This window comes from Triticum urartu, chromosome 2 (assembly GCF_003073215.2).
Source record: "Triticum urartu cultivar G1812 chromosome 2, Tu2.1, whole genome shotgun sequence".
Classification (NCBI taxonomy): Eukaryota; Viridiplantae; Streptophyta; class Magnoliopsida; order Poales; family Poaceae; genus Triticum; species Triticum urartu.
This window is the reverse complement of record NC_053023.1, coordinates 693,131,278-693,157,382: the sequence shown is the minus strand read 5'-3', so window position 1 is coordinate 693,157,382 and position 26,105 is coordinate 693,131,278. Positions and strand designations below refer to the sequence as shown.

Here is a 26,105-nt window from a genome sequence, read left to right as displayed (position 1 = left end):
CCATGTGTCTGAATGACAGTAGTCAAAAGCTTCATGACTGCACCCAATGTAAGAGAACTTCATTTCTCCTCCTATGCATTCCCCCAAGAAAATCCCATTGTGCTCAAACTCCACTGAGAAAAACTGGCTAGCTTCTCCATTTGTCACTGCAATAATTAACACATTAAATTTTTAGTGCACAACACATTCAACAATAACTGAATCATAGTTTCAACTGACAAAGTACAGTGCTCAAACTCTAACTGAATCTATACATGATTTTCAGACAGAAATATGTACTGAATATCAACTAAAAGACCACCCTTTCATCACAAAACAATAGTAAAAATGCTGACTTTCATCTCAAAAAAGCTTGTACTTTTGCCAAACGGGGAAAGTAAGCATTTTTTTCACTGAAATGTCGACTAAAAGACCACCCTTTCATCAGATTTTGCAGTGCATCTACAGTTCAGTGCAACAATAGCATATAATCTCTGAATATGTGAACAATAAAATCACATCAACACATGACCTCTTTCCTCTCTGACCTAAAGGACCCCCCTTTCCCTGTATGCTACCCAAAACCCTAGGTCAAATCCCCTCACATTGCCCTTGATTGAACCCCTGAATTCCCCAAATCAGCATCAAGAAACCCTAGACAAGCTCATGGAAACTACTTTCCCTACGAACCCTGGGGACGCACACAACCAACCCTACTGAGCAGATCGACCCAAAATTCACAACCCATCGGCATGATCGGCCCAAAATTCACAACCCATCGGCAGGAACAGGGGAAGCACAGGAGGAGGCAGAGGAGTGCTTACCGTATTCAGGAGGCCACTCGCCGGGTTCCCTACGCCGCGGCTCCATGGCGCCTTGTGTCGCCGCCGATGAGGCCGACGGCGGCGTCGCCTCGTAGGAGCAGGAGCAGATGAGGAGGACAGGACGGGCGAAAGAAGGAAAGGTTTTGGAAGGGGTTTGCATCGGGGCCGATGACCAGGGGGGTTTCTGTCGGGGGTATGGACTTGTCTGCAAAATTGCTAAATCGCGAGGGTTTCTTTGTAAAAACACGTTTCGGGCCCGACAGAGCCTACCTGGCGCGCCATGTGTGCAGTTCGGGGTGGTTTTGTATGAATTTGTTATAGCATTCAAGTTGGGGGACTAGTTTTGTGGGGGTTTTTAGTTCTTGTATGAATCTGTTCCCACCCCTACAAGTTTATGGACCAATTGTGGTATTAACTCTATAAATAAACATGGACAAAGGAAGTACTTCGTCTGTCTCATAATACATAGTACTCTCTCCGTTTCTCAATACAGTATTTGTCTTTTTAAAGATTTCAAATGGACTACCGTATACGGATGTATATAGACACTTATTGAAATCTCTAGAAAGACAAAAATTAAAATCTCTAGAAAGATAAATACTTAGAAATGAAGGGTATAGATTCACTCATTTGTCTTTTTAGAAACACAGCATTTGTCTTTTTAGAGTGTACATTCACTCATTTTACTTTGTATGTAGTTACTTATTAAAATCTCTAAAAAGACAAATATTTAAGAATGAAGGGAGTATATAAGATCTTGTTGAAATTTTTAGAAAGACAAATATGTAAGAAAGGAAAGAGTATATAAGACAAGATGTTATTACAGCCAATATACTTACATATTGGCTATAATAACATCTTAGGACAAAGGGAGTAATACTTAAGCAGGTAATGTCAAGCTGTTTCTTAAGCGGGTCTTTCCCGTTTTAGCTTCAATAAACTTTCCACTGGGAGCGGAAAGTTGGATGTTCATATATCTTCGGTGTGCTAAGATAAGAGCATCTATAGCCGGATTTGTCAAATTTGTCCCCTTAACGTCCGCAGATGCACCCGAGCGAGTATGCGGGCACTTCTCAAAATAATGCAATCCACGTCCGGACACCTTAATTACCATATCTCAAATCCATACAAACTCATGCAACTACGTCGACACACACACACATCGTCCGACTACTCCATCACACTACACTAAATATACCATCAGACTACCAAAATTTGACATGTTTGGCTATGGTGGAGTTTATCCACGGCTGCCCTTGCCCTTCCCGGTGCCCTTGCTGTCCTTCTCACGGAAGTACCGGTCAAAGGCGCGGTACGGATCTGCTCGTCATCGAAGCTGTCCTCACCGTCGCGGTCCTCCTCCTCCTCCTTCGGTGGCAGTCCGGCCATGGCACGGACCGCCCGATTCTGCTCTCGGGCGAGAGCACACGCCTTCCTGCGCTATCGTTTCTTCATAATGCGGGCGCGGATGACTTCCTCCTCTGCGGCCGCCCGCACAGCCGCCTCCGCCTTGCCATTTCCGCCGCGATACGGGCCTCAGCGGCCCTTATACTCTCCTTCCCACGCACGTTCTCGATGAGACTTATACTCTGCCTGACGGGTGATGGAGAAGGACAGGTGTTTCCGTTGGGACAACAAGGACCCGAGCGCCTGGTGAGCGAATGCTATGGCGTCGCGGCGGACGGATCCGTCTGTCGACCAGGCGTTGTCCTCCCGTAATTTGGCGGAGTGCAATACGGACTGCCATTGCCTTCTCCAACCCACATCCGGTAACAAGCGCCCCAGTAAATGCAAGTAACATTATATTGGAGATGCTTAATGCATTTGTTTGTTGGGAAACACTTTCAATCTACTCTGAATAGAAGCATTCCACAGACTGATCGACTGCCGTCGATTGCAATCCAATCGTACGTTCTGGTCGCTACCTATATTCGCAATAAAGAAAAAGGGAAAATCCTGTCAGCCCGCTGGAAACTACCCGCTTCCTCCGCATGCCCCTCACTAATCACGCGCCTGAATAACTCACCCCAATCCCCTTCCTTCTCATCACCTGCACCTCCCTCGAGCTTGCCGTCAACCGCAACAACCCATCTTCTCCGCTGCCGAGCACATCGCCGACACCTCAATGCCCCAGATCCGCTCCCCTGCTCCTCCTCACTCCACCAATGCGAACCCCAGGCGACATCACTGGTGCCCCATCCCGGCCTTAGGAGGCCGACACCCCATCTCCGGCTCATGATTCACTAGCTTACCCATCAGCTGAAACCCCTGCCAGAGTAGGAACGGCCGGGCGGAGAATCTGCAGTGGCCTCCGCCATCTTTTTCCCTCTTCGAAGCGCCCCTTCTCGGAATAGGAGGTATTGCACTCTGTCAATTTCCTACTATTGTTCTGCTCATGTACTAGGTCAGCATCAAACAATTGTGTTGCTGGATGATGGGAATTAGCACACAAATGCACTTGTGGTTAACTGAAAACTGCAGCGGAAACAAGTAATCTCAGCACCACATCATGTACTAATCTAAGGATCGTTGCTTAGCACGGAAGGAAACATATGCAACAGCATATATGGAGGCAGAAAATGTTACTCAGCAGACAAGACACTCCTCAACCTAGTGTCTTGTGGTAGGAGTAAGTTTCTGGACAACACCAAGCATCAACAAAGAGACACCAGAATTTTACGTGGAAAACCCCTCAACTTGAGGGGAAAAACCACGGGCCGAAGCCACCCAAATCCTCTTCCACTATTATCAAATGTGGGATACAACAAGTTCTTCTCTAGAAAGCACTAGAGGATCTCATACATCAAGATTTCTGAATCTTGGATGAACACAATGAGATTTGGGCTCAGAAACTAGGGATTGGAACAATCTCACCAAAGATGGTGGAACCGAAGCTTGAAGGAGGCAAGGTAGTGGATCTGGACCATCACAACCTTGGGGAGGAGCTCCCTTTGCTTCTTCCTTCAATCTTCCTCTTCTTCCCTTGCTCTCTTGGTTTTCTCTCTTCTTCTCTCTTGGAGAATGAACTGATTTTCGTCACTCTTGGTGGTGGCTGCTGGATGGAGAGTAAAGCATCCCCATCCACACATGTGCAAAGTCCAAAATGACCCTAGGTCATAACCCTAATGGGTAGTGGGCTTATGCACCTCTTTGGGCTACCTAAAAGGCCTCAAATGGTCATCTCCTCATAGCCCACATGAGGAGGATATCCCAACAAATCTCCCCCTCCGACTCATGAGGGGGGCACCGCCATGCCCGCTACCTTGCAACATGCTTGTAGCTTCTCATTTGGCAATATCTTGGTCATCATATCTGAACCATTGTCGTCGGTATGGATCTTCTCAAGTTTCAGCAACTTGTAACTCACGGCATCTCGAATCCAATGGTACCTCACATCAATGTGCTTGGTTTGAGAGTGATGGCTTGAGTTCTTGGCAAGATGAATAGCACTCTGACTGTCACAAAACAGAACATACTTCTCTTGCTTCATGCCGAGCTCTTGCAAGAAGTTCTTCATCCATAAAAATTCCTTGCCAGCATCAACTGCTGCAATGTACTCAGCTTCTGTAGTTGATGTAGAAACACATTTCTGCAATCTTGATTGCCATGACACTGCTCCCCTTGCATAAGTCATCAGGTATCCGGATGTGGACTTCCTACGATCCTTGTCACCTGCGTAATCTGCATCTGTATAGCCCTGCAATACAGGATCACCATTTCCAAAGCATAGACAAGATGTAGAAGTACCCTTGAGATACCTGAGAATCCACTTCACTGCTTCCCAGTGAGCTTTATCTGGATTTGTCATGAACCGCTAACAACTCCAACTGCATAGGCAATGTCAGGCCTAGTGCATACCATGGCATACATCAAACTGCCCACAGCAGATTGGTAAGGTACTTTCCTCATTTCTTCTTTCTCCTTCTTACTTGTAGGACATTGTTTAGAATTCAGTTTGTGATGGCCTGCAAGCGGAGAGATAACAGATTTTGCATCTTTCATATTGAACCTTTCAAGTACCTTCTCAATGTATCTTTCCTATGAGAGTCAAAGAAGCTTCTTTGATCTATCACGGGAGATCTTCATGCCAAGTATTTTCTTAGCAGGTCCTAAATCCTTCATGGCAAATGATTTACTCAATGCCTTCTTGAGGAGAGCAATCCTCTTTGTGCCATTTCCAACAATAAGCATATCATCACCATACAACAAGAGAATAATGAAGTCACCCTCGGCGTACCTCTTCATAAAGACACGATGGTCAGGTTGTGCTTTATGGTAACCAAGCCCAGTCATAAAAGACTCAAACTTCTTGTACCACTGCCGAGGAGCTTGCTTCAAGCCATACAAGCTCTTCTTCAATTTGCAAACTAAGTTCTCCTTGCCTGCAACCATGAATCCCTTTGGCTGCTCCATGTATATCTCCTCCTTTAGGTCACCATGTAAGAATGCAGTCTTCACATAAAGTTGTTCAATTTCCAAGTCCATGGTGGCAGCCATGCCAAGCACAACTCGGATCGAAGAGATCTTGACCACTGGAGAGAATATCTCACTATAATCAATGCCCTTTTTCTGACTGAATCTTTTCACAACCAATCTGGCCTTGTACCTTGGATGTGAGGTGTTTTCTTCAGTCTTCACTCTGTACACCCACTTGTTCTTAAGTGCTTTCTTGCCCTTTGGCAGTTTCACCAACTCAAAGGTATCATTCTCATACAGGGAATTCATCTCATCCTGCATGGCTTCTGACCATTCTTCCTTGTTCTCATCAGACATTGCCTCCTCCTAGCATGAGGGCTCACCTGCATCTGTCATCAACACATATTGATGTGGTGGATATTTAGAAGAAGGAATGTGACCTCTTTCACTTCTTCTTTACTGCTGCACTGGTGGTGAATCAGGTGGATTTTCGTTGGCATCATCATTACCAACTTCATCATCATCACTTGATGGCTGCTCGCCACTTTGACTTGTACTGCCTTGATCAGTTGCATCTCCACTGTCTTCAGTGTCATCATCTCCCCCATGATTGTCATGCATGAGAGGAGGACGGATTGGATCCATGTCAACCTGAGGTGTGTTGGTCATTGGCTTCTCTGGTTTCCCAATATCTTTTATTGTTTCATCTTCAATGAATACCACATCTCAGCTTCTCACAATCTTCCTATTTACTGGATCCCACAACCTGTAGCCAAACTCTTCACTTGGTTGGCTGAGGTAGATGCACTGCTTTGTCTTACTATCAAGCTTGGATCTCTCGTCCCTTGGAACATGTACAAATGCCCTGCAACCAAAGACCTTCAAGTGCTTGTATGATACCTCCTTCCCTGACCAAACTCTCTGAGGAATATCACCTGCAAGAGGAACTGAGGGAGATAGGTTAACCACATACATAGCATTCATCAATGCTTCAGCCTAAAATGAATTAGGTAAATGAGCATGAGAGAGCATAGTTGTGACCCTCTTTGTGAGTGTCCTGTTCATTCTCTCTGCAAGACCATTGAGCTGGGGTATCTTTGGTGGACTCTTCTCAAGCCTGATGCCAACATTTCTGCAATACCTTTCAAAAGGACCTCTGTATTCACCACCATTGTCTGATCTCACGCACTTTAATTTCCTGCCAGTTTCTCTTTCAACTTTGGCATGGAACTCCTTGAAGGCTTCAAGCGTCTGGTATTTGTGTTTCAGCACATACACAAAAACCTTTCTGGAATGGTCATCAATAAAAGTCACAAAGTATAATGCTCCACCATGAGATTTTTCAGTCATGGAGCAAACATCAGTGTGCACAATATCAAGAACATTTTCTACATGATGTGGAGGGAGTGTACGAAATGCAGCCCTATATTGTTTGCCAGCAAAAGAATGTGCACAGGGTTTCAAGGATATACATTTCAACTCAGGGAGGTACTCCATGCGAGCAAGAGCGTGCATGCCCTTCTCACTCATATGCCCAAGCCTCTTGTGCCACAATTCAACCGAAGTGTCTTTTTCAACAATGTTCAACACCTCATTGCACAACTTGGTTTTAGTCACATAGAGATTACCTTGCTTACTTCCTCGAGCCACAATCAAAGAGCCTTTAGTGAGCTTCCACTTTCCTTCACCAAAATAACTAGGATGTTTGATATCATCAAGCTTGCCCACTAACAACAAATTCAGCCTTATGTCGGGAACATGCCTCACATCATCGAGCACCAATCTGCAACCTGTGTTTGTTTCAATGCATATAGAGCCCTTGCCAACAATTGCTGACGAACCACTATTTCCCATCCTCACTTGGCCAGCAACACCACTAGTGTAAGATGTGAAATACTCCTTGTGTGATGTGATGTGGAAGGACGCACCTGAATCCACAACCCAACTCATGGCATCATCACGAACAACACTATAGCAATCTTCATCTTCAATGACTAGATAGTCCTCATCTGTTGTGGTCATGGCTGAACTGCTCTCAGCCTTTTGCTCGGTTTTCTTTGTGAGTTTCCCCTCTGCAAGCTCTCTTTTATACTTCCTGCACTCGCTCTTTATGTGTCCCGGATTGCCACAATGAAAGCAAGTAATATCTTTTCTCTGTTTTGACTTTGATCTCCCCCTGGATTTGCTTTTGCCTTGCTGAAATCTTGTATTGCTGCGTTCACAGTTCTCATTATTTCCATGGGTTTCAGCCACATACGCATCAGAAGAAGAGGCATCACCCTTTTCCTTCTTTCTGGCTTCTTCATTCAGCATACTGTTCTTCACCATCTCCAAAGTCAGCTTCCCATCCGGAGCTGAATTGCTAAGTGACACAACAAGCGTGTTCCAACTATCAGGCATGGAACTCAGCAGCAACAATGCTTGCACCTCATCCTCAAAGTTGATCTTCATGGCTAAAAGTTGATTTATATGGCATTGGAAGACATTTAAGTGCTCAGTCACACTTGTGCCATCTCGGTACTCAAGCTTTGCAAGTCTTTTGATCACCGAGGCTTTGTTCATTGATGTCTTCCTCTCATACATAGACTCCAACTTCTGCCACATCTCATAAGCATTTGTGTCATTTGCAACATGGTGGAAAATATTGTGGTTGATGTACAACCGAATCATACCTACTGCCTTTCTGTGCAACACTCTCCATTCTTCTTCCGTGACACCTGTGGGTATCTTGTCTTTCACAATTGGCTCATACAAATCCTTGCAATAAAGGATGTCTTCCATCATGGGCTTCCATAATGAGTAATTGGAAAAATCAAATTCTATCATGCCACTTGTAGTAGCGATTTCTTCCAAAGCCATTGTGAGCAGCACTTCCAGCAACAATCAATCAACTGGGATTTGCAACCTTCTGAGCAACCAAGGCTCTGATACCACTCTAATGGGAATTAGCACACAAATGCACTTGTGGTTAACTGAAAACTGCAGCGGAAACAAGTAATCCCAGCACCACATCATGTACTAATTCAAGGATCGTTGCTTAGCACGGAAGGAAACATATGCAGCAGCATATATGGAGGCAGAAAATGTTACTCAGCGGGCAAGACACTCCTCAGCCTAGTGTCTTGTGGTAGGAGTAAGTTTCTGGACAGCACCAAGCATCAACAAAGAGACACCAGAATTTTACGTGGAAAACCCCTCAACTTGAGGGGAAAAACCACGGGCCGAAGCCACCCAAATCCTCTTCCACTATTATCAAATGTGGGATACAACAAGTTCTTCTCTAGAAAGCACTAGAGGATCTCATACATCAAGATTTCTGAATCTTGGATGAACACAACGAGATTTGGGCTCAGGAACTAGGGATTGGAACAATCTCACCAAAGATGGTGGAACCGAAGCTTGAAGGAGGCAAGGTAGTGGATCTGGACCATCACAACCTTGGGGAGGAGCTCCCTTTGCTTCTTCCTTCAATCTTCCTCTTCTTCCCTTGCTCTCTTGGTTTTCTCTCTTCTTCTCTCTTGGAGGATGAACTGATTTTCGTCACTCTTGGTGGTGGCTGCTGGATGGAGGGTAAAGCATCCCCATCCACACATGTGCAAAGTCCAAAATGACCCTAGGTCATAACCCTAATGGGTAGTGGGCTTATGCACCTCTTTGGACTGCCTAAAAGGCCTCAAATGGTCATCTCCTCACAGCCCACATGAGGAGGATATCCCAACACTGGAGTATGTAGATCGGTAGATCTTTCATAGAAATATAGGCATTTGCTGTTATTAACTACCTTCAATAGTCGATGCTTCGAAAGAAGATGAGATTTACCAAGACAGCAACCTTTACTTGCTTCCTGTATGTGGAACAATCTTTCAGTTTCAATATCACACGAACTTGTATAGATATGCTAGTGACAATCTTTTAGTTAATTTCTGTTTTCAAATTCATATGTTTCTGGTTAAAATGAGATATGTTGAGATAGTAGTCTTTTCATGCTTCCTATGAAAGTATGAATGGAGCTTCCAGTCAGTACTACACGTGCTTCTACTATCAAGATAAATTGCTTCCACAGTTCCACATCTTTTGGCTAATTAGACATGTAGGTAGCAAAAACATGCATTTCCTCATGTTGGTCTGAATCTTAGTTAATTATTTCTTCCAATTAAGAGGAGTCCTATTGACATAGCACATTTCCATGTTTCCTCCTCATGGGGCTTCTAAAATAAACTCTCATATGCTTCTTTTGTCCCATAGATTGCTTCCAATAATTCAGACTTCTTTTACAACAAACAAGGGGATTAGTTTCATTGTATTGATATCACCATTGTAATATGACATACAATACTATATTTGTTTCTTGGGTCTACAGTTTTTCATTAGCGGCTAATTTACTTTGCTTTATGTGTTTTCAGTTTACGCACGGTAATGAAGCAAGGTGAAGCAAGGTGAAGCTGAGTGTATGGTCAAGACTCGTAATCTTTTGAATGGGGATGGGACTGCACACAGCAGGCAGGAAGTGTACGTGCTATGTACTGTCCTGTACAAAGCAACTAGATCGCTAGTAAACCAAAATCTGCAAGCATAACACATGGAAGCATATATGAGAAATACAGGAAGCACACGACATGAGTCAGGACGATGCTTTTGCGAAAAAAATTACTACGAATTACGAAGCATGGTTTGTAGCGTGGGAAGCATGACTTCCATATGCTGGAAGCAAAATGAGCACATTTGTATTTCCTGGAATCACGTCCCTAGTGCTCTTGCACCATGTGTTATGCGTACTCATGTTAATGGTCTTTTTTTTATTTAAAGGGTACTTATAATCTTAGTAGTGATTTTTCTGGTCAACGAAAGTTAGATTTTTGATGTTTTTGAAGGAACAGAATTCATTACATAAGAATCAAATTTCTATTACCATAGCAAGTTCAATTCGCCGAGGAAGCAAATTCACTGTTAGATGGAAGCAAGATAAACTCACCATTAAGCCAAAATCGTTGACGCAAATTAAACTAAGCATCACGTTAGGGAGAAAATGTCTTTGCCGAAGCGAACTCCAGTCACATTGGAAGCACGTTTAAATAACTTTGGGTGCCTGCTGGTTGGATTAACCAAACCATGTACAGAGATCAGGATTAGGCGACAACTAATTTTGGAAGCAAATTAAAATGAGAATGGAATCAGGATTTCGCCTCCAAAGAAGCAAACGTGACATGGAAATTAATAATGGAGAGATCGCGAGTTAATTTGGAGCCATTAAGAGCGGTTAAAAATCACAGTAAATATGGTGTGATTTATGGAGGTAGTTATGGAAGGAAATCACAAAAATCCAAACGAACCGCCCGTGTGCTCCTTTTACCAGGCCTCATCACAGTCACAAGATTAATTCGATCCAACGGTGCATGAGTAGTCTGATGAAAGCATAGTATCAGTAGTCTGATTGCTATTTTCGGGGAGAAGGCCATCATGGCTAGCTTTATTAACTTAAAACAGAGTTACATCGTTCACTAATTGGCTGATCAAAAACCCCAGGGGTTCCTCAGTCCAACTTTCATTACATTTATTACAGAAGCTAAATTTTGCTAGCTCATGAGCTACTGAATTTGCCTCACGAAAACAATGCGAAAAGGTGACCTTCCCTATCGATGTTGCCATATCAAGACATTCAGCAAAGATTGCCGCTGCTGAGTCCCACCATTGAACTTGTCCCTGACAATTGTTGACAACACTCAGAGAGTATGACTCTGCTGCTATTCTATTAAAACCCAAAATATTTGCTAGGTTTAAACCATCATGCATTGCCATTGCTTTCATTGTCGCTGCATCTGCCGCTACCTGAATGAATTTGCATTGAGCAGCCAGGAACCGCCCCTTGTCGTCCCGAAGTACACATCCAGTCGCTCCTGAGCCTACATCATCATGAAAGGAAGCATCGACATTTAATTTAATGAACTTTGGATCAGGTTTCTTCCACCTGTGTTCAACTACCACTTTTTTGTTGCTGATGGCGTTGGCATAGTTTGCCACAATTGCAAGGATAGAAGAACTCCATCTGGACCACGGTGGACATGAGTCATGGTGAGTGTGGCGTCTCCTTAGCCACCAAATATACCAGCAGCCCGCTGCTATGACTTCTTTCACATTCAGACTTGGCATTATCAAGGTTTTGGTTTGCGGTTCCAGAAGTAAGAATTCCAATATTGCTGATCCTGAGCGATCCACATGCGTCGCTTGCTCTATATGATCCCAGAGCCCGAGACCCCTCCATAGCTCCTGCGCCAAATCGCATTGGAAAAGTAAATGTCTCCTGTCCTCCGATCCCTTACGACGTACTGGACATACATCACTGATGGGTAGGTGTTTGTTTGCCAAAATACGGGACAACTCCACGTAGGGCACGCCAGCAAAAAATTTGAATTTTACGTGGCACTTGCAACTCCCACAGATGCTTCCAAATCTCAGCTTGTATAGCTGAAGTAGACGCAGACATGCTGACCGAAAGATTTCTGAATTTATGTGCCCATTGTTCATGGTAGGCCGAGCTAACAGTGAAGATACCACTCCTTGTAAGGTTCCATGTGACAAAATCATCAAAGGCCTGGAAGTTGAGTGGTATTTGAAGAATTCTGTTTGCATCCACTGGATAAAATATTTCTCGAATTAACTGCTCATCCCATTGACTAGTTACTGGATCAATCAATTCCACGACTTTAACAAGTAAAGTCTGGCCTCTAGGTGTTATTACCTTCATGTCTGGACTCGCAGGAATCCATGGGTCATTCCAAATGTTGACTTTCTCCCCTGATCCAATACGCCATATATACCCTCTCTTAAAAGTAGGCAAACCGGCTACAATACTCTACCATGTGAAAGAAGAGCCGTTTTTTGGTCCTGCGTGCAACAGATCAGTATTTGGGAAGTATTTAGCCTTCAAAATCCTAGCACAGACCGAATCAAGATTATTTGTCATTCTCCAGCATTGCTTTGCCAAGAGGGCTAGATTAAAAGAATGGAGGTCTCTGAAGCCCATGCCACCATCACTCTTCGGGATACAAAGTTTCCACCATGAGAACCAATGCATCTTTTTATTCTCTTCCTCATCCCCCACCAAAATTGAGCAATGACATCAGTAATATCTTTACATATACCCTTTGGTAAACAAAAAACCGACATAGCAAATACTGGTATTGATTGAGCAACAGCTTTCAATAAAACTTCCTTACCACCAGTGGACAGTTGCTTCTCCATCCAACCCTTCAACAACTTCTTGATTTTCTCACATAAATGTTTAAAGCAATCACTTCTATCAGCCCCCACCAAAGCAGGCAGTCCCAGATATTTGTCTGACAAAGCTTGATTAGTAATGTTCAACTGTTGACAGATCTCATCTCTAGTTTGCATATTAGTGTTTGGACTGAAAAATATATTGGATTTGCCAACACTTACCAACTGTCCCGAGTTGTCACAGTAGGTATCCAACACTTGCTGTAAGGAAGTTGCATTAATCATATCTGCTCTCATGAGAATCAGAGAATCGTCAGCAAATAAAAGGTGTGAAACTGAGGGTGCATTTCTGCACACTCTTATCCCATCTATGCCACCAACTTCTTCTTCCTACTGCAACATGCTAGAAAGACCTTCTGCACAAATCAAGAAAAGATAAGGTGATAGTGGATCACCCTGTCTAATCCCCCTGGATGGTATAAACATGTCTGTTTCTTGAGAATTGTACCGCACCCTTTATCTTACTGAACTCACACACTCCATAATGAGTTCAATCCACCGATTATCAAAGCCCAACTTATGCATCATATTTTTAAGGAAAATCCATTCTACTCTATCGTATGCCTTATGCATGTCCAACTTAACTGCACATAAGCATGTCTGGCCGTTTTTTGTATTCTTAATTTTGTGAATGCACTCATAAGCCACTAGAATATTATCAGTAATCATTCTACCCGGGACAAAGGCATTCTGAGTAGGGGAAATAATCTCGGGCAGAATACTTTTCAAGCGAATAGAGAGCATTTTTGAAATGATCTTGTACAGAACGTTGCAAAGACTTATGGGGCGGTACTGAGTTATCAACTCTGGAGAATCCACCTTAGGTATTAGCACTATGGAAGTGTCATTCCACTCCGCTGGAATATGCTTTGAATTAATTGCATTCAGAACAGCTTCAGTTATTTCTTGCCCCAAAATATGCCAATACTTCTTAAAGAACACCGCATGTAACCCATCTGGTCCAGGGGCTTTCAAGTCCCCAATGCTGAAAACTGCTTTACGAACATCATCAGTAGTAAAAGGGGCCATCAGGTAGTCATTCATTTGAGATGTTACCTTCCTGTTTACCTTCTGTAACACCGCGGGATTAGTTTGCTACACCTCGGATGTGAACAAGTTCTCAAAATAGCCTTGAATATGAGGGTTCAAATCATGCATGCCTTCCATAGTATCCCCATTTTCATCTTTTAGTTTTTTAATATAATTCTTCTTCCGTCTTGCCGCTGCGAAAGCCTGGAAGAAAGCCGTATTCCGGTCTCCAAACTTTAACCAGTCAACTCTTGAACGTTGCATAGTCTGGATCTCTTCCAATTCAAGCAAATATTCCACTAATTTAGCTAGTTCCTTCCTCTTCAATTCATTCTCATCAGTCATGGGACCCGACATTGCCTCCTCCAACTCCCTTTGTGCCTTCTTCAACCTCTTTTTTGGTTTCTTTAGGACTCGTTGGTCCCAGTCATGGAAGACCGAGTGCATGCATGCCAGCTTCTGAAAAATATCTGGCGCAGAAGTATCATTTTTCACATTTACCCATGAGGTTTGTACCAACTCTGAAAATTGATCCTCTCTAAGCCACCGGGCTTCAAATCTCTTCGGTCCTCCCTGGTTAGGGATCGATCTCAGATAATATTCTGTATCCACCACTAAAGGCCTGTGGTCTAAGTGGTTAAAATTTCCATGCTCTGTGGCAGCATTAGGAAAGGTATTTCTCCACTCATCATTCACTAATCCTCTGTCCAGTATTTCTCGAATACGGCCCCTTCTCCAAGTAAATATGTCGCCTATATACCCCATATCCTGTAGCTCACAATCTTCCATTGCTTGTTGGAAGGCTGTCATATACTGTTGCGGCCTTGGGTTTCCTCCTTCCTTCTCATGCAAATATTGGATCTCATTTAGATCCCCAGCCAAGGAAGTGTGTTATTTTGGTACAACTGCCGCATACGCCCCCAGGACAGGTGCTTATGCTCCCATTTAAACTCTCCATACATACCAGTTAATCGCCATGTCTTTGCATCACATGTTATTTGAACATCAATGAACATGGGGTCCAGATTGAGTCGTTGTACTGTTATATTGTTCTGCCAAAACAGGATCAGACCTCCCCTTCTGCCATCACTTGCACAAATCATCTTCTGATCCATTTTTAATCTACGTCTTAAGCATTCAGCCGGATAGCTATCTAGGTGAGTCTCCAACAGAAACATCACATCGGGAAGTACGCTTCGCTGGACATCCAGCAAAGCTCGAACTGCCGGTTCATTCCCTAGTCCCCGGAAGTTCCAAGCCAAGAGTTTCATTGTTCCCGGCGATCACCCTCAAGAGGTGTCGCTGATCCTGAATGTCGTGAAGAACTTGGGTTATTATCAACAGCCTGTCCATCCTTATCCTTGAGCCTCTTCCTGTTCATACTCTTCTGAGGTGTATCGAAGGGTCCCGGGACCCTTTCCTCATCTGTTGTTGTTTCAAAAAGATTTACCTTTTTCGCAAACGTGGCCTTTTCTAGTTCCTGAACTGTTTTATTCCCTGTAAAAGGAATTATCGCAGATGTTGGGTCTGTATCCACACTTATTTTTCCAGGCGGTAAAGTAGATGTGTTGCTATCTTGGGCTGTCCTCTTCCCCAAGATGTTTTCTGATGCTGCCATCACTCTTGCGTCTTGGTTGTTGGTTCCTGGAATGATCTCATTCCTTGTTGTACCACTAGTCTCATTGCTTTCCTTCTGGGCATAATTGTGTCTCCAACTAACTGATGTCTCTCCACCTTTACTCAAATCAGCAAGGGGGTCATTATCAGTTCCCCGGCCTCTACCAAAACCTCGTCCAAGACCTCTTCCCCTTCCAACAGAATCATCCATGTCTCCTCTCTGCCGGTCAGACGGACCACGTCCACCCCCTCTGCCTCTGTGAGTGGCCATCAAGAAACTCCCCCATTGAAATTTTGATTTGGCATGCTTTCCTGTCCCACATTCTTCATGCCAATGGCCTAACAAACTGCAAGCATTACAGAAAGTTGGGAGTTTCTCAAATTTTACCAAGTACTTCTCAGTTTCACCTCCTTTAGTTATCCCCACAGCCCTAGTCAATTTCTTGTTAACATCCAGGCTCACTCGTACTCTGATGAACTCACCGATGAAACTGTTGGGGAGTGTGACATGTACCTCCTCGACCTTGCCGATCCGGCTCGCTAGATTCTGCAGCGCACTCTTGCTCTTGAGAACTCCATCAGGTAACTTGTGGATTTGACACCACGTCGTCAACCTGTCTAACTTAATCTTTTCTGGGTTGGTAAAACCATCATATTCTTCCATGAGCAAGGCCGTTCCATGGAAATCCCAAGGGCCCTGATGCATGGCCTTGTTCCAATCCGCAAGGCAATTGAATTGTATTGAAAAAAGGTTTGCATTAATCCTCCTCCAGACCACCGCCTGAGCAGGATTCCAGGCCGCCTTCATCTCTGCTATCAGCGCACTCTGGCTAAAGCTTTTCTTCGTTAGGAGTCGCCCTAACGCCAACCACTTAGGTCTGATTTCTTCTGCATCAATCTCATCTTCCCAAACAAGATCATCCGCCTCATCTTCTTCCAGATTCAATCTTTCCAGCAGCCTACTGGTGTCATCTTCTAATCCCGTCGTACCCGAACTGCCACTCGGGATCTCCGTCGACATGATCGTCCCAAAATAGGTCGCAAGCGCTTTCTATCCAAACCAGCACCGACGTTGGGAAACTGCTCGGTGGAGGAGTAGAGGGGCGTGCGAGAGGGAAACAACAGCCCGACCTTTTGGCCATCAATCAAATCTCAGTGAAAAAACTCACGGCGGCCTGGCCGCCGGAGGACTGGAAAACCCTAGGTTCGAGACCTACGAGGAGGGGATTTCAGTAGTCTGATTGCTAGTGCTTCCCTCGTGACGCTTCTCTGGCTCAGGGGAAAAAAGATTAAAAAAAACTTCCAAGCGGCTAGGTCTGCGTTTCCGAGCGTCTGCCATTCCAAATCCGCGGCCACTTGAACTCGGCAGCCAAGCAGCCATGGCTTCCCACCCGCCGCCGCCGCCGGCGGTGGCGGCGGAGCACCCTATACCATCCGCTCCCACCACCATAAGTGCCCTCGACGACGACCAGCTCCGAGAGATCTTCCTCCGCCTCCCGGACCTCCCCAACCTCGCCTCCGCCGCCTTCACCTGCCGCACCTTCCTGGGCGCCGTTCGTTCGTCCCGCGCCTTCCGCCGCAGCTTCCGTGCGCTCCACGCGCCCCCGCTCCTCGCTCTCTTCCTCACACCCTACATGCGCACGGTACCTACCTTCCCCGCCTCACGCCCCCCCCACTGCCGCCAGATTCAGTCCCCTACGAGACGACGACGCTTCCGAGTGGGGGGTCGATTTCACCGATCCTTCGATTGCGTACGATGAAGGCTTCATCGCTCTCCAACATCGGAGCACCAAGCAGGTAGTTTACTACAACCCCCAGGCTCTGTTTCTCCACCCCCGGGAGCACCATGACATGCCCGACGGCACCACCCTTGAGTTCCACACACTCTCCCCCAGAGAGGATCAGAGGCCGCCCCGTGTGGTCTCTGTCCGTCATGACTACTCACGGCCTTGGGCTCGCGTCGCCGTCTTCTCACCGGACACCATGGAGTGGCAGATTTTCCCGGAGACGGCCGCGCTGCTGCCTGAGGGATTCAGGCGTACAACCCGCACGATAGTGGATGGGTTTATCTGTTGGCAATGCGAGTCTGTGGGCAGGGCATCTCTCAGCGAGTACATTTTGGTGCTCAACACAGATAACTTTCAGTTCTCTCTATTAGATCTGCCGCTGCCCTTGAGAGTGGTATACCCAGAATTTAAGATTGGTCAGACCAAGAATGGGAGGCTCTGTATCGTAAATGAGAAGGAATGCACACTTTCTGTTTGGATCTTGACAAACAGTGATGATGGCGTCCAGCGATTTGTGCTGCACAATACGTTTCCGTTGCACTCTAGCTTTATGGAGGTCACCAACTGTTCAATGGAAGATATAATCTCAGTGCGGCTTATGACAGTTTTCAGTGGTTTTGTCTACCTTTCTATTTCCCCCTGGAAGAATTCCATGGAGCAGTACAAATCCCCTGAGTGGTTCCTGTCCTTCTCTCTGAAAACAGCGGAGCTGAACCAGCATTTTAAGAATAGAGAGCAACTTCCATGCCCTGTCCATCCCTACTTGGCCTGGCCTCCTTTGGTATGCAGCATGGTGAGCCTATTCTTGTGTGACCGTGGTGCTAACTGCTAAGTACTCCTTTTTATGTTTGGTCCATTGATTGCATGGAATGAAGTTTCTTGAGAGGATTGGATTGTTGCTGTGAATATATGCTATCGGTTTTAGTCCAAGTAACATGTCTTATTTACCTAACTCATAGTAGCAGAGCTGGCAACGCTATTCCCATTCTTTCAAAAAAAATAGGAGACAGCCTAAACTACTTGTACATTACTACATAGATGCAAAATTGTCAACTTATAGCATGAGGGTTTCTGTAGATTATAGTATAGCATTATGATATAAAGCTCCACAAACATAATGTGTAACTAGTATATGAATAGAATAGCTTGATTCGTCAGTTGTGTTCAAATATTTGGAGGGTTTCTGCAGATTATATGATAGCATAATCATAAAGCTATCATATCAATAACTAGAATTTTCAATAGTGTTTAAATATTTGGTTATCCTTCTTTGTGACGCGCCATACCGGAACCCAGGTGTGGTGTTAAATGGGCAATGGTTGGGCTATCGCCTCTTTGGTGGCGTGTCGTATCTTAGATCTGGACATGGTGATAGGTGAGCTAGGATCGGGTTGTCGCGTCCTTAATGGTGCGCTACATTGATGCCCGGGTGTAGTGAAAAGTTAGTAAGGGTCTTTGCATTTGACTCAACGAGAGTGAAGGGTAAGGAAGCTAGCAGAGCCTATTAGGATCTGCTTAGGTAGCTGGAACATAGGGTCCTTGACGGATAAGTTACGTGAGCTAGTTGATTCAGTGGTGAGGAGAGGTGTTGATATCCTATGTGTCCAAGAAACCAAATGGAAGGGACAGAAGGTGGAGGTGGAGCATACTGGCTTCAAGTTATGGTACATGGGGACAACTACAAACAGGAATGGAGTAGGTGTGGAGTGGTTGTCTTCATCAACAAGAGCCTCAGGTGTGGAGTGGTAGATGTCAAGAGGCAAGGGGACCGGATTTATCCTAGTCAAGCTGGTAGTTGGGGACTTAGTTCTCAATGTTATCAACGCATATGCTTCCCAAGTAGGCCCCAATGAAGGGGGAGTTCTCGGAAGGCCTAGAGACATGGTTAGGAGTGTACCTATTGGCAAGAAGCTCTTCATAGGAGACCTCAATGGCCACATGGGTACATCTACCAGATGTTTTGAAGGGGGGCATGTGGCTTTGGCTATGGTAGCAGGAATCAAGAAAGAGAGTTCGCTCTAGCCTACAACATGACCATAGCTAACACCCTCTTTAAAAAGGGAGAATCCTATCTAGTGACTTTTAGTAGTGGTCAACACTCTAGCCAGATTGATTTCATCCTCTAGAGAAGATAAGACAGGCGTGCTTGCCTAGATTTTAAGGTGATACCTGGAGAGTGCGTTGTCCCTCGACATAAGCTTGTGGCGGCTGATTTCTGCTCATGTCCAGCGGGATAAAACGCGCCAAAGTGACTAGAACAAAGTGGTGGAAGCTCGGGGGGGGGCATCTCAGGCTTTCAAGGAGAGGGTTATTATGTAGGTGCCCTTGGGAGGAAGGAGGTGATGCAAACAATATGTGGATGAAGATGGCAACTTGCTTTCGCAAAGTGACTTCAAAGGAGTTTGGGGTGACCATGGGAAGTAGGAGCGAAGCTAAATTAAATATACCTGGTGGTGAAATGATGATGTCCAGAAGGCTATTAAGGAGAAGAAAGGTTGTTTCAGACGCCTAAACTTGGAATAGGAGTGCTGATAAGTGACAACATAGAGAAATACAAGGTGACAAAGAAGACCTCAAAGCGAGTTGTGAGTGAAGCAACAGGTTAGGCGTATGATGACCTCTACCGGCGTTTAGACACGAAGGAAGGTGAAAGGGACATCTATAAGATGACCAAGATCCGAGACAGGAAGACGAGGGATGTCAACCAAGTCAAATGCATCAAGGATGGAGCAGATCGACTCCTGGTAAAGAACAAGGAGGTCAAGCATAGATGGCGGGAGTATCTCGACAAGATTTCAATGGAGAAAATGAGAGCTCTATCATTGAGCTGGATGACTCCTTTGATGATACAAACATGCGTTTTGTGTGACGAATCCAGGAGTCTGAGGTCAGTAAGGCTTTAAAAAGGATGAAAGGAGGCAAGGCGATGGGCCGATTGTATCCTCATTGAGGTGTGGAGAGGCCTCAGGACATAGCAATAGTATGGCTAATTAAGCTCTTAAACCTCAATTTTCGGGATAACAAGATGCCCGAAGAATGGAGGCAAAGTATATTAGTACCAATCTTTAAGAACAAGGGGGGTGTTCAAAGTTGTGCTAATTACCATGGAATTAAGCTGATGAGGCATACAATGAAGCTATGGGAGAGAGTCATTGAGTATCAATTATGAAAAATGACAAGCGTGACAAAAACCATGGAAACCATTTTCTTGGTACGAGTACTTATGTAGAGATACAGGGAGCAAAAGAAGGACCTGCGTATGGTGTTCATTGACTTGGAGAAGGCCTACGATAAGATACTGTGGAATGTCATGTGGTGGGTCTTGGGGAAACACAAAGTCCCAACAAAGTACATTACCCTCATCAAGGACATGTATGATAATGTTGTGACAAGTGTTCGAACAATTGATGGCGACAGTGATGACTTTTTGATTAAAATATGACTGCACCAAGGATCAACATTGAGCCCTTAGCTTTTTGTTGTGTTGATGGATGAGCTCACAAGGAGATATCCTATGGTGTATGCTCTTTGCGAATGATGTGGTGCTAGTTGACGATAGTCGGGCGGGGGTTAATAGAAAGTTATATATGGAGACAAACTTTGGAATCAAAAGGTTTTAGGCTTAGTATACTAAAACTTAGTACATGTGGTGCGGTTTCAGTACTACTAGGCACGAGGAGGAGGAGGTTAGCCTTGGTGGGCAGGTGGTACCTTAGAAGGACACCTTACGATATATGGGGTCAATGCTGCAGAAGGATGATGATATCAATGAAGATGTGAGCCATCGAATCAAACCCAAATGGATGAAGTGGCGCCAAGCTTCTGGCGTTCTCCATGACAAGAAAGTGCCGCAAAAGCTAAAAGGTAGGTTCTATAGGACGGCGGTTCGACCTGTGATGTTGTATGGCGCGGAATGTTAGCCAACTAAAAGGCAACATGTCCAACAGTTTGGCGTAGGAAAATACGCATGTTGAGATGGATGTGTGGTCACACAAGAAAGGATTGGGTCTAGAATGATGATATACGTGATAGAGTTGGGGTAGGCACTAATTGAAGAGAAACTTGTCCAACATCGTCTGAGATGGTTTGGGCATATATAGCGCAAGCCTCTAGAAGCGCTAGTGCATAGCCGACGGTTTGTGTGCTAATAACCTCAAGAGATGTCGGGATAGACCAAACTGGACATGAGAGGAGTCCATATGGAGAGACCTGAAGGATTGGAATATCATCAAAGAACTAGCCACGGATAGAGGTACGTGGAAGTTAGCTATCCACGTGCCAGAGCCATGAGTTGGTTTCGAGAGCTTATGGGTTTCAACTCTAGCCTACCCCAACTTGTTCGGGACTTAAAGGCTTTGTTGTTGTTCTTGTTTAAATATTTGGATATACATAAGTAATATTTTCAATGGTAAGTTATGTTTTCTTTCTCTTTATACATTTCCATTCTCTTTATACTTATGCTGTCTTCTACTTCAGCTTTAAATTTATATCTTATTTAATGAATATGTGTTGCATAATTTGATGCCAGTGAGAACTGTGCGTCATTCAAGCTTTGACTTCGGCTGTTGGATAGTACACACGATTATCCCTATGGCACTATCTAACCTCTTGCATGTTTTTGGAGGGATGCAAAGTATATGTGTTCTCTAAATGCAAATTTATCTCTTATACTCCCTCCGTAAACTAATATAAGTGTTTAGATCACTATAAAGTAGTGATCTAAATGCTCTTATATTAGTTTACAGAGGGAGACTAGTTAATCCAGCTAGAGTCCAAATAGGCCACATTCTTTTAAAAAGCAAGGTCCAAAAACAGTCAGCATCTTCCAATATGTTTCCAAACAGCAAAAATATGCAACTTTGTTTCTTTTTCCCGTGAACCCAGTTACGGATGTGTTTATTTATCATTGAATCGTAATTCATCATTTTTCTCTTAGATCGTAACTGTTTTTTCTATTGTTCACTAAAATAAAAATAATAACTAGATAAATTCCAATTGGATAGATGAGTTTGTTATCCTATATATATTTGTTTGGTTTCTAATTAGGGGTGTAAAAGCCAATTAAACATGCATCGCTCACTATAACCCCCTAAAACCCTAGCATTTCTTTTTTATTCCAGATATTAGTTTGATCTATAGTTAAGACACTCAACTATAATAAAAATTTAACCATCGTTAATTCCATCAAATCTTAGCTGTTACTATTTCAATTGCTTTCATATCATCATAATAACTGTAGATTTTGAAGTGTTCTAAATGGCAGTGATGTAGTATCTTATTTCACCTTCATTGCTTCTGCAACAGCTAGATAAAATGATCTGTATCACTAGAATCTATTGCCTTGCACATATTTGTCCATACAAACACTTGAATTCCTTTTTTTACACCGAATTCCCCTTTTTCACAGGAGGATTCAGAATCTGAAGTTACTGGAAACATTTTGTGGGATGTTGGTCCTGAGGGCACAGAAAAGGCTTCATCTGTCCTCGTAACAGCATTACGTTCATTCAGAGAAGCTTTGGTTAAGGACGGCGAAGCAAATGTTGCAGAGATAGATGCCTTCCTACTTTGTGTTGACGCTGAGGATGAGAAGAACTCTCTTGTGAGTAAAATCACTGCTTTAGATGAACTGTTGATAACTGTGAGAGATCGTGTCTTGAGGGTAGGTGCAGACTCTGAATTCTACGGACAGAAGACAAAAACAGAGAGCTGGTGGGAAATGTGGAAGGGGAAGTTACGGAGAGCTTTCTTTACTAGCTGAATAAGCCTATCAGGAGTAAGTGAGCTCTTGCTGTAACGCTTTGGTACTTTAGTTTTTAGATGCTGCGATAACGGTATGCGCTAAGTTTCATGTATGTTAGTTGAACCTTGCTGTAACGCTTTGGTACTTTAGTTTTTAGATGCTGCGATGACGGTATGCGCTAAGTTTCATGTATGCTAATTGAACCGGTAATGACTGTAACATCATCAGTAGTTTCATGTATGTTAATTGAACCGATAATGACTGTAACATCACCAGTATTCAGTATGACTGGTTGGTATAAGCCTTGAGTTCCATCTACTGATGCGTCATTTCACAGATGACCCGTACCTAGAAACTGTACATGCAGAAGGTCCCAAACAGGTGCTTCATATTTGTATCTTTGTCTAATTGATCATGTGCACCTTTTTATCAGCTTAGTTTTTTCACTTAGAAGTGCATATATATGCGTGTGGATGTTCTCTGTTGCATAATGAGCTAACATGGTAACTTGATAAAATGGCTACTTTTGTAGCCTTGTTTACTGTTACAGTTCTATGCAGATAGCGTGTGTCCTCTCTTCCCAGTCTCCATGGAATCTCCTGTGTGTGCCACCTCTGCTCGACACGAGCGCACAGCTTCCGCTGCTTGGCTTTTGCCGGTGCGTGATCTGTCACGTATACTCCTACGTGACAAAATGCTCAGCTGGCCAGCTCCCAGCGGTTTAAATTTAGTGTTTTTTACCGCCGCGGACTTTACTGTCAGTGCCCACGACTTATCTTAGCTCGACCTGGGTAATTGGGTCAACAGAACCTTCCACTACGATTACTTTTCTCTTGGAGTGTCTGTCGCTCCTGCTTGAGCTGGACTGTATTGTTTTAGCTAGGATCAACCGTGCTTGTTTTTCTCTTTTGGGAAATCAGTGGTACTTGACACCTTGTTGGTTCAAATTTTCCATGCCGACCTGCTGCACTATAAGTGGGAAAATATCAGGTGCTACCAGCACCTAGATGCTCCCATGATACCAATTCAAAAAATTCAAATTTAAATGTATTAACAACTTCTGAAAAAAAATCGTAGATGTTCACAACACGTGTGTTTACAAACCCTAAAAAATTCATATCCAAATTCGATGTACACATTGGGGAAAAAATTGAGCATGCATAGTGTCAATAAAGACAAAAACATAAATAGTTTGAAAAACTGCACTATTGACATCCGATTTGTCTTTTTTTGCTTCTCAATGTGTATATCGAATTTGGATCTGACTTTTTTAGGGTTTGTAGACATGTATGTTACGAACATCCATGATTTTTTTTCAGATTTTTTTTGAAACATTTATATTTGAAATTTTCAAATTGGTATTATGGTAGCACCTAATATTTTTCCCACTATAAGTGTATGGCTTTAGTCATATGGGTTTTTAAAAAATTAGGGTCTTATTTTTCATTTCACCCCGGGACCCTGAATTTCTGAAGGTGGCGGTGACTTGACGTGTTGTTGTCACCATATGCCGTGCTCAATTTGATGCAATACATGACTAAATTCTTTTTTTTTACAAAAGTGAGAGCACCCCTGACTTAATCTCTGCATCGGTCGATGTATGCAGTATGCGATAATTGCCGCTAGCCTCGGTGCTTCATGCGTCAGAGATATTTACTGTCGTGGTTAAAGAAATGTTTTCCGCGCACTTGCTCGCTCAAACATCAGGTGTCGTTGTGGTAGTGGATAAAGCCTTAATCTTATCCTTGTCTGACCACTGTTGAACATGGGACTGAAAACATGTAGTATTGTCCAGCACAAAAGGGATTGTCATGTCCTTTTCAGCGGTGCATACGGGTCATCCATCCACAATTTCCTCACCTGACTGGTCACAATTGGAATTAGCTGGTCACAATTGGAATTAGCTGGTTGGTTAATTGATTAATTAACAGTGCAATATATACCGTGAAACTACAATAAAAGACCACTTGTCTCGGGTATTGAACTCATGTTTCAATCAATTCATCCAAAAGTTCGAACAGATGAAGAGGTGCGGTCAATATATTCCAATATCACAATCCTTCAAATTAGCACAAGTCTGCTGTTATGTACTAATAACGTGTCCACATTGCTACTCCTGAAACTAGGAAAAAGGGTGTCAGTATCTACGGATACATCACATATGAACTTAGTTACAAAGGTTTCTAAAGAAACCTAGTTACGGAGTGATCTGGAGAACTTCTTTATTTATCATCACCAAAGTCAAGTAGGATTACAATTTACAAGCCATGAGACAAAATTGTCGGTCCCAGACTCCCAATCGGAGTAAGCTAACACAAACATTCTGTACTCAAACCCCATAAGATAAGTACCTCAAGCCATACTGGCAGCTCGGGGATGGCGAACGCACGCATGCTATACCGTGCTCTCCGGGTCCGGCCCCCGTCCGGCGGTCTCTGCCGTCTTGGAGCCGTCCTTCGCTGCCGGAGCAGGGTGCGCGCGGCAGACGGGGCAGGTGGCGTGAGCGCCCAGCCAGACGTCGACGCACCCGGCGTGGAACGCGTGGCTGCACCCGGGCAGGGCGCGCACCGCGTCGCCGTCCTGCATGGCGCCCAGGCACACCGCGCACTCCTCGCCGCCGCCGCCGCCGCCCCCGCGCGGCTCCGCCTTGAACCTGAACACCGGCATGGCCGCCAGCGCCGCCTCGTCGAGCCCTCCTCCGCCGTCCCTCTTCCCCGTCGCCGGCCCGGCCTCGGGGCCGGGCCCCGTCCGGCGCACGCCGTCCCGCCCGCTCCACCGCACGTACAGATAGTTGAGGTACAGCACCGCCCCGTACAGCGCGAGGCACACCGCCGTGAACGCCGCCACGAGCTCCACCGTCCCGCCGAGGCTCCACAGCCCCCGGTGCGGCGGCGGCGGCTGCTGCTGCCCCGACGCCGTCGACATGCCGATCGATGGATGTCAGTCACTCCACTCGCAGAGTGTCGTGCCGTGCCGTGCGGTTCTTGCTTTGCTCTCCCTCTGCTGGCTTGTGCGAGCAATGATGGTTTTGTTGGCGTGTACTAATGTTACGGCCAGTGGTGCTGAGCAAGAGTTAAGTTATGTTATACAATGTTCTGCCAGTGAATGGATTAGCCAAGTTCGTTCCAAGAGCATTTACCAGGAATCTACCCAGTGGCCAACTCCACACTCCAGTCTTCTTCCAGGTGGCAGCACCTGCCTCTCAAAAAAAATATGTTTGTTTATAATTTAATGGTGAAAGTAGAATCTTCGAACTCATATCCATGTCAGAAGTGCTAGTTCGGGTAATGTTGCACTAGCCTAAAGAAATTCTTCTAAAAAGGGGCTTGACACAAACCTAATATATACGACTGCCTAATTTGATATCACAGGGCTTAAAAATCCTGCATGGAAGAATATATTTTAATGGAGATAAACTCAAAGATTCTGTATAAA

At 44.5% G+C, this 26,105-nt stretch overlaps 1 protein-coding gene and 1 pseudogene across 1 annotated transcript; one reads left to right on the top strand and one right to left on the bottom strand.

Moving 5' to 3' along the window:
- Positions 1-16,427: 16,427 nt before the first annotated feature.
- Positions 16,428-22,689, top strand: LOC125534167 (annotated as a pseudogene).
- Positions 22,690-24,875: 2,186 nt separating this feature from the next.
- Positions 24,876-25,802, bottom strand: LOC125534166 (E3 ubiquitin-protein ligase ATL6-like). The gene has a single exon (XM_048697449.1). It carries the CDS (start codon positions 25,593-25,595, stop codon positions 25,065-25,067), a length of 531 nt encoding a protein of 176 aa, XP_048553406.1. The 5' UTR covers positions 25,596-25,802; the 3' UTR covers positions 24,876-25,064.
- Positions 25,803-26,105: the final 303 nt, after the last annotated feature.